Source organism: Echinops telfairi, unplaced genomic scaffold, assembly GCF_000313985.2.
Source record: "Echinops telfairi isolate 266 unplaced genomic scaffold, ASM31398v2 ScPeMD7_8;HRSCAF=38, whole genome shotgun sequence".
Classification (NCBI taxonomy): Eukaryota; Metazoa; Chordata; class Mammalia; order Afrosoricida; family Tenrecidae; genus Echinops; species Echinops telfairi.
In genome coordinates, this window is record NW_022103905.1 from 1,868,758 (window position 1) to 1,878,602 (window position 9,845).

General features: G+C 41.4%; 1 protein-coding gene across 1 annotated transcript in view; it reads right to left on the reverse strand.

The window, feature by feature from the left end:
- Positions 1–6,537: 6,537 nt before the first annotated feature.
- Positions 6,538–9,845, reverse strand: part of CATSPER2 (cation channel sperm associated 2) — a 25,089-nt gene continuing 21,781 nt past the window's right edge. The window contains exons 11-13 of the mRNA XM_045286520.1: positions 8,971–9,140; positions 8,431–8,598; positions 6,538–6,669 (exon numbers count right to left, since the gene is read on the reverse strand). Coding sequence (XP_045142455.1) covers positions 6,638–6,669; positions 8,431–8,598; positions 8,971–9,140 — 370 coding nt within the window. The 3' untranslated portion in view covers positions 6,538–6,637. The remainder of the gene's footprint in view (positions 6,670–8,430; positions 8,599–8,970; positions 9,141–9,845) is intronic.

Consider the following 9,845-nt stretch of genomic DNA (forward strand, 5'->3'; position numbering starts at 1 on the left):
GAATCAGATTGGGTGCAATTCCCACACTGTGTCTCTGGTGTTGTCCCCTATAGGGCTATGGGTCAGTGAGGGATGAATAAGACAAAATTTTCAATAAAATTAATTCACAAAGGGAGAACCATGCCTATCAGACTACAATCTGTCATAAAAAAGCAAGGAGAACATTAAAATAGTAAATATTTTAATTTACTATGATAGTGCCCGGCCATACAAACTCCATGTAAAAATTTTAAAGTTTAGAAAAAAAAAAATTTTTTTTTAAGTTTAGTTATATCACAAAACATCTAAATCCTATTTTCACTTCCAAAACAATCCTTAGGAATTGTCAAGGGTTACCTGGCATAAAACTTGAATATCTTGTTGATTTAAGGATTCTGGTGAAAGACATAGGAGGGTTGCATTGAGAATCAGGACAAGGGTAAAGTTAGAAGAGGCAATAGATGCTTTTGCCAGTGGGGACTTGATCCAAAGACCTTAGAATACTTGTTTTTGATCAGAAAAAAAATCTCTATTTCTTTAACAGCTATTACCACATGGCTCTCGGCTACTGGAAGAATGATTTGTAAACTAGTGGGAGTAAATCACACCACTGTCTTCATGGAAGTTACCAGGTGTGACTTAGTGATGTGAAGAGAAATTGGTCAGGATGAGCATAGAGCTCTACCTTGTTTGTTCACTGGTGTGTCCCAAGTGCCTAGATTAGTATTGGCACATAGTAAAAACTCAACAAACACTGTGTTGAATTTACTTAAGCTAGATCATTTTTTTTTTCTTCCCAGAAGAAACTGGAGACTGAGAAGCATCGTGCTTGGAACATTCCCAGGTGAAGCCAATGCCTCAGCCCCCATTTTGAGCAAATCTACTAAAAGATGCTACTCAAAGGGCATTTACAATTACTTTCCTCACAGGAGAGGTGCCAGCTCCACAAAGAACAGCTCCATTGGGGACAGCATAGGTAGGGTTTATAAACAACACCTCCTTACTCTGCTCCACTAAGCTTATTTATATTCAGGTTACCAGGTTCCACAGATGCTTCCATACGAATGTGACTGGATCATTCTTTTCTGGAAATTCTCTCTCAACTTTAGAAACTAGAGTATAACCTAGACTGGTTTAATGAAAATCTTTTGTTATTTCTGATTCTAGTTGATTCCATTAGAGTTTCTAGATCTATTTTCATGTCTGAACATAGGGCTTTCACTTATTCTCAAATAAGTATTCCAGATTTCTTTTGACAAGGAGAATTTCTAAAACACTAAATGTGTTAAAGACATATCATGTATTGGAAATTTTAAAAGCCCCTCCCCAGAAGAATGCATTTCTGAGGACAGCACTAAAGATCCAGCTCAGGGAGAGGGGGTGGGTCTGCCCTGAACTCATGGGAGCAAACTAAGAGGGAAGGAGAGAGAGAGAGAGAGAGGACTGCACCCTGGCCCACCAAGCCCCAAGGGCAATATTCCTTCTTGGCAAAGCCAATGTACAGAGAGGACCATAGGGCCGACCTCCCCATGAGACATAGCATCCCCTTACTGACCCATAGTGCTACAGGGGACAACACTGGAGACACAGTGCAGGAATTGTGCCCGGTCTGAACCCCACACACCAGGTGAATCACGAAGGGAGCACAACAGAGCAGCAAGGGAAGCAAAGCAATAAAGTCCCGAAGAATCCCAAAAATAGACTTCGGGGGCAGGGCTTGGCACCTCATCAGACTCGATTGGAAAACATACATAAGGGTCAGCAGACAGATATGGAACTATTTATAGACTCCCTCCCCCTTGTCTATCTATATAAGACAGGTAGGATAAATAATTCCGAGGAAAAAACAATGGGACCAACTATTCCAAGGGGACATGAGAGAGGGGGATGTGGGGGAAAGGGAGGTGGGAGTCAACAAATCCAGGGACAAGGGAACAACAAGAGATCTAAAATCAATGGCTAGGAGGGTGAAGAATGCCTGGTGGGATTTCATCAAGTGCAATGTAGCTAAGAGGAATTACTGAAAGCCAAATTAAGGTTGAACATGATAGTGGGACAAGAGGAAAGTAAAAGGAAATAGAGGAAAGAACTGGGAGGCAAAGGACATTTTAGAGGTATAAATACAGGCATGTACATATATAAATATATTTATATATCATGATAGGGATATAGTTCTATGTACATATATTTATAGGTTAAGTATTAAGGTAGCAGACAGACATTGTGCCTCTACTCAAGTACTCCGTCAATGCAAGAGCACTTTGTTCTAATAAAGTGGCATTCTGTGATGCTCACCTTTCCAACATGATCGCTGAAGACAAAATGAGTGAAAATGTGGTAAAGAAAGCTGATGGTACCCAGCTATCACAAGATTTAGCATCTGGGATCTTAAAGGCTTGATGTTAAACAAGTGGTCATGTAGCTGGGAAGCCACAAAGCCCACATGGAAGAAGCACACCAGCCTGTGTGATCACAAGGTGTTGACAGGATCAATTATCAGGCATCAGAAGACCCAAAACAAACAAATCATATTGATATGAATGAGGGAGTGGAGTGGAGACCCAAAGTCCATCTGTAGACAATTGAACATTCCATTACAGAAGGGTCACAAGGAGGAGATGAGTCAGTCAGTGTGCAGTATAGCACGGATGAAACCTACAACTTTGCTCTAGTTCTTTCATGCTTCCTACTCCCCTCCCCCATCGTGACCCCAGTTCTACCTTACAAATGCAGCTAGACCAGAGCATGTACACTGGTAGATAAGAGCTCTGGACACATGGAATCCAGGACAGATAAACCCCTCAGGAACAATAATAGGAGTAGGGATGAGGGCAGGGGGAAGGTGGGGGGAGAAAGAGGAAACCGATCTCAATGATCAATGTGTAAACTCCCCTCCCCCAGGGTGTTGAACAACAGAAACATGGGTGAAGGGAGACAGCAAATGGTGTAAGATATGAAAATAATAATTTATAATTTATCAAGGGTTCATGAAGGTGGGGGGGGTAGTGAGGAACTCATATCAATGGCTCAAGTAGAAAGAAGATGTTTTGAAAGGATGATGGCAACATTGTGCAAATGTGCTTGACACAATGGATATATGGATTGTTATAAAAGCTGTAAGAGCCCCAGTAAAATGATTTATAAAAATTAAAAACACTTGTTGCCACTTTTTTTGGGAATGGCTAAAATAGTTTCCCTTGAAGTATAATGTTGATTCTTGGTTTTTAGACTAGATAACCTTTACTTAAGTTTTAAATTATTAATTCATGTAACATAAATTTCATCATATAAAAGTGTAAGATTTTGTGGTTCTTAGTATATCCATTATTGTGTTAATCTGGATAGACTAGAGAAGCAAATCTGTGGACACACATATGTGTATAAGGGAGAGGTTTATATACAAGAGCAATTGAACATTGAGAAAACGTCCCAGCTCAATCCAGATCAAGTCCATAAATTCAACATTAGCCCATATGTCCGATAGCAATCCATAAAGTTCTCTTCAGACTCATGAAACACATGCAATGATGCTGACTGCAGGACAATCACAGGCCAGTGGGTACAAAGTCTTTGGATTCAGTGGTGTTGTAAGCATCTCAGCGCTGGCAGGGGTCTCTCTATCAGGGTGAGTCCATGTGTCTTGTCAGCTGCTATGTCTCCCAGCGTGTGAGCAGAGTCTCCCACCTCCAAGGAGGAAATAGCAAATTTCCCAGAATTCTCCGAAGGCCATGCCCACACAGAAGTCTCATTGGCTAGCCACAGATTGACAGCCTAGACTCCATCCCTACACTCTTAATCCTTAAATTGACACTAGATTAGGTAACTACCATAATTATATTGGGCAACCATTACCACTCCTTAATTCCATAGCATTTCCATCACCCCAAAAAGGAATTCCATACTCATTAGGAGTCATACCTAATCCCTTCCTCCCCACTAATCTACTTTCTATTCCTGTGGAGATAAATTGGACATTCATTTTTATTTTTCCTATTTTGACTTTTTCTAGAGATCATCTTTGGTAATGACTGCTACAGGGAATATCATGTTGCTGTCAGTGTCGTCAGGTGCCAGTTGAATTGGTTCCAACCCATCGTGGCCCCATACAAACAACAAAACCGTGCCTGGCCCTGCTCCATCCTGATAATTATTGTTCTGTTTGAGTCCGCCATCATGGCCGCCAAGTCAATTCATGTTATTAAGAATCTCCCTCTCTTTCACTGACCCTCAACTTTACCAACCACCATGGTCTTGTTTTGGGACTGATCTCTCCTAACAACACCTCCAAAGTACGCGGGATGAAGTCTGTGCTATCCTTGCTTCTAAGGAGCATTCTGGATGGACTTCTTCCGAGACAGATTGGTTTCTGCTTCTGATAATTTGCACTACTTTCAGCATTCTTCGTCAATACCATAATTCAATGCATCAATTCTTCCGCGGACTTCCTTATTTATCTCCCAGCTTTCCCATGCATAGGAGGCAAAATGAAAATACCATGGCTTGGGTCAGGTGCACCGTAGTCCTCTGAGTGACTTCTTTGTTCTTTTACACTTTAATGAGGTCTTGTACAACAACAGACTTGCCCAATGAAATATGTCATTCGAAATCTCAGTGACATAGCTTCTAGCTTCACACAAGCCATCACTATGTGACAAGCTGACACATAAGTGGTATATGGAGGATTTTTTAAAATCATTTTACTAGAGGCTCATACAACTCTTACCACAATCCATACATACATCAATTGCGTAAAGCACATTTGTACATTCATTACCCAGATGTAGGATTTTATAGTTGCTTCCTTATCATCCATTCTCTCCCTTCCTAATTGTGTAGCACTTCTTAAGGCTGGACATGATCAATTTTTTTCAGTTCTAGGAGAAAATTAGTGACCCCCATTCACCTTATATCTTTGATGAGTTCAGGAGTGGGTATATGATCGATCTTGATCCAATCACAATGGTGCTAAGGACTTTGTCTGTGTGAGTGCTTGAGGTTTCATTTACACATAGTTAACGCTCAAATCTTGAGTGTATAGCTTGTTGAATCTTTACATCTGCACATATCTGTGTAACCACCATGCAGACCAACAGATGGACCATTCACAGTACCCTAAAAAGCTCCGTCATGTTCCTTCCCAGCCAGTATCCACATTTTTAAGAAAAACCACTATTCTGACTCAAAACCCTGGAGTTTTGTTCAATGACTGAGAAAGGAGTTGGGGTTTCCCTTCACTTGCATGTGACTAAAGAAATCTCTAGGCCTGGCAGTTACAGGAAACTATCTGGCGACCTGAACAAAAACAGCCTAAGGGTAAAGTCGACACATGGGAAAGAAGAAAGACAAAGGGCTGCAGAGAAACAAAACCAGTTTTAATGATGGTAAAATTTTATCAAATGGATTATGAAGCCACATTTCCTTTGAGCTATCAGGTTACGAGAGGTAGTAATTTTATAATTTAAGTGGTTTCTCTAGTTCTTTAATGCTTCCCCCACTCCCACTATTATGACCCCAGTTCTACCCTACAAATCCAGCTAGATCAGAGCATGTACACTGGTACAGATAAGAGCTCTTGACACACGGAATCCAGGACAGATACCCCGTGGCCAGGAACAGTAATGGGAGTAGCGACACCATGAGGGTAGGGGAAGGTGGAGGGAGAAGTGGGAGACAGGGGGAACCGATCGCAATGATCAATGTATAACTCCCCAACCCAGGGTGACAAACAACAGAAACATGGGTAAAGGGAAATAACAGACGGTGTAAGATATGAAGATAACAGTAATTTATAATTTATCAAGGGTTTGTGAGGTGGGAGGATTAGAGAGGGAGGAAAAAAAGAGGAGCTGATACAAAGGACTCAAGTTAAAAAATGGCAACATATGTACAAATGTGCTGAACACAATGGATGAATGGATTGTTATAAGAGCTGTTAGTGCCCCCAATAGTAATAATAACAATGAACTATTTCCACAAACGTTTTGAAGCTCCCTGGCATATTATCCAAATATCCCAGGCTCTTTCCAAAAAAAAGACTTGAGTCCTCAACAGTGTGATAGGATCCCTTCTAGATAATGAATTCCCAGGAACTCAAATATCAACCATCAACTGGACAATCACTTTCAGTGATGTTCTAAGAGGAGTTGCTGCTTTGATGGGAAATAGACTAAGGCATAGGTCCTTTCTAACACTAAACTTCTATTGAAATACTTACTGATGTGAACTTTGGTGGTGGGGGGGGGTTAGGTGTTGGGTTGGCAGTTCAAACCCACCAGTCATTCCAAGGGAAAAAGATGAGGTTGAGACTATAAAAGTTTTGTAGTCTCAAAAGCCCTACACAGGGTTGCTCTGAGTCGGAATTGACTGATCGCAGTGGGCCATCTAGAGGCAGAGGTTGCTGGAAGGGGGAGACTAAGGATAAGAAAAAAGGCAGACTCAGGAGCTGTGGAGAGAACAAAAGGCTAAGGGCCACAGGCTCCACTGGCAACTGAACTAATTCTTTCACCTGACCCTATGCCTTAGCAGGATCTAGTAAGTCTCAGAGACAGACCAACGAGCAACCGTAAGCAGTTTTTATTTATATTTTGAACTCTTCCTTTCCAAGTAGTCCTTTATTAGTTTGTTGCTGGGCCCAAAGATATTGAAGTCATTGTCTGCTTTATTTGTCTTCAAAGTTCATCAGTGCCCGGACTGCAAAGAAACAGGCTGTGAGGCTCGAGAGCTAAGAATGTTTACAACATAGAAATGTTGGGTGACGACTTTCCACCCCACTCCACCCCCGCCGCCAAGGGAGTGGTGATAAGTTCCCACACACAAATCTTTACTTTAATTGAAGCCATATGATTCTGTATATGCTTTGCTATACAGAATCAAGTTAATCAGGATTAAAGAAGCTAGCCTGCTACCTACTCCTTTCTACCAGCCAGCACTCTAAAATCCTCAGAGAACAATTGGGAAGGCAGGGCTGGATTAACCATAGGCAACATTTCAAATAGGCAAAGTCTATCCTTTAAGGAATCCTCATGGTATAATGGTTAAGTATTCACCAGCTAATGAAAAGGTCAGTGGTTCAAACCTATGAGCTGCTCAGAGGTCTGCTCTGAAAAGATTTACAATCTAGGGCCCTCTAGGGGCCATTCTGTGCTGAGCAGATGGCGCCCAACAACAGAGTCTGCCCCCAGCTCCAGATTCCAATATTATTAGTCCCTCTTAGTGCCCCCCTATGCCTACTACACACACACTCATATACTATCTCCCCCTCTCACTTCTAACTTCATTCTTATTTTCACATTGGGTGGGTTTCAACTAGTTATGAGGAAGAAAACTCAGAAACACTAATTCATCTTAAACTGTAAAAAAAAATGGTCTTAACACTTCTAGATTTTTATTTTTAAAGGAAACATTGAGTAATACAAATTAGTCTCTAAGTAGTGAAATTTCAAGTGAAAATTTTAGAAGATTTAATTTTGGGCGGCAAGATTTCAGCTTAAACCAAACCCTACTATTTAATCAAACCACTTCTACCTAGGCTGTTACCCCAAAACATACAGAGTCCTGCCAGTGAGTCATCTCCCACTCAGTGACCCTACCTCAGTGACTGCAACTCTTGATGGAGGCAGAGAGCTCCATCTTCCTGCTGAGGAGCAGCTGGGGGATTTGAACCGCCAACCTTGCAGTTAGCCGCCCCATGCCTAATCCACACTGCCACCAGCGTTTCTAGACAAGCATTCACTCACTCACTCCCACGGCCATCGAGTCAACTCCAACTCCAGCAACCCTGTGTAAGGTTTCTGAGTCTGTCCATCTTTATAGGAGCAGGTCGCCTCATTTTTTTCTCTTTTGGAGCAGCTACTAGTTTTGAATCACCAATCTTGCAGTTAATACCTGACAACACTACTGGGCTAGTTCTAGGCAGACACTAGAAAGGGCTAAAAGGAAAACAAAACAAAAACAAAAAAATAAATGCCTAAAAGGACGAGAAGACTACAGTTCATAAAGTTCTTTTGGGGGCTGGAGACAGTAAGCACTTGTGGACTTTCTGCCTACTGTCTAATTCCCACAGATTCCTAACTTGGAAGTCCCTGCTGTTCAGGTCTGAAAGGTGGTCTTCAAAGATAGGAAATATATACAGAGGGGGTGGGCTCCCCATATGCAGCAGGGGCCCATCTTGTCCAAATTCCCATCAAATAGAATTGGACACACTCCGCTTGGGAAACAAGATCTCATAGGACTTGGGCGTCCCCTGCTGGAGAAGCAGAACTGTCCAGTTCTCTCTAGCTTAGGGGAAATTCCTGGGCCTAGAATGTGGCACACCAAACCAAGGGTTCGCCTTTTTCAGGTCTGAAGTGGAAATGGAGACGCTGAGATGCCAAAATAGTGCACACCATCCTTCCTTCTCCCCAGTTATAGCTGTACTCACTCCTGGCCCCCAGCGCTGCCCTAAGTCCGTACCTGCAAACTCCTGCAATCGCTTACGCTCCTCTAGGTTATACTGAAGCTTTTCCAGCAACTCAAAGTAGCGGAAGAGCGAATCTCTGGGCCAAACAACACGCTCTTCTCGATCCATTTCCATCAGCCCGGGCAGGTTCTGGTGCACATGAGTCTCCCAGTCCAACATATCTGTAGGAAAGAACGTCTCTTAAATGCATATCGTGATTTGTAGAAGTTGGTTAAACGCTGAAAAGATTTACTGGAGATAGGGGTCGGGGCAGAGTTACAAAAGATAGCGGGCAGCAAGGAAGGAAAAGGGTTTATTACCAAGAGGCTTTTTTTTACAAAGACCAAAGAAAGCTCGGCCTCACTTCCCTAAAGTGAAGCAGAAGCACACAGGAACTGAAAAAACTCAGACAGAAATTCAGACCATGGAATCAGATGGGCAGAAAAGAACAACAACAAAAAACGGTTCTAATGAGATAGCTTCTGTTAAGATTAGAATGTTTTACAGAGGGGAAAAAAAGCCTCAATTTAAATAGATGAAATTCTTCCTCTCACCAATATTTTCAAAATCTTTGGAGTCAGAGGAATAGTAGGAGAATTCTGAAAAATAAAAGGACTCTTTTTCTCTTGATGATAGCATTGAAGTGTTTTTAGCAATGTTTTGTTTAATCTCATCTCCTTCAGTTTCTAAGTCCAAAGATTCCTTTTCAGCATTACTTGGTTCACTGTAAATAAAAAGGGAAATGTTATTGCTTCAAAAAGGAGAGGTTTTCTGAAAGTACGTGGAAAAATGGAATGGAAAAAAGGTAATGGATTTTTTCCCCCCCACAAACTTTTGGGAAGGTCCCTTGTGTTTATTTCTTAGTTCTTTTTTTTTTTAAGTCATTTTATTAGGGGCTCATACAACTACTATCACAATCCATACATACATCAATACCACAATTTTAAAAAAATATTTTTAATAATGTATGGACTCCCAATACTTAGTTTGACACAAAATAGCATTCTCTCAATAGACTTAATTACTTAAAAATTTTCTGCTATATTATAACCCCATCCGAGAGTATTAGTATAATTTTTAAAAATATTTCTTATTTCTTATCCTACCCCTACCCTGGTCATTCGTGAGGCTAGGACTTTAGGTAACGAGGACCAAATTGCTCTCAAAATCTAAGCTTAGACGCTTCAGCCGCAAGCATCCCCATCTGGTACAGCTCCACACTACCATTCTGTTCTGTGTTCAGTTCTACTCAGTCCTCTGTACCCCCAGTTTGTCTTGCCAAGTGTTAGCTCACCACTCTAAGGCCTTGTCCCATAATATTACAAGCACAATCTTGGATCCTTAATTCAAATTTATCTCATAATCATAGAGTATCATTAGGCTCAGCTTGTCTTTGATCTTTTCTATCTACACTTCCTCCTTTGGTGGC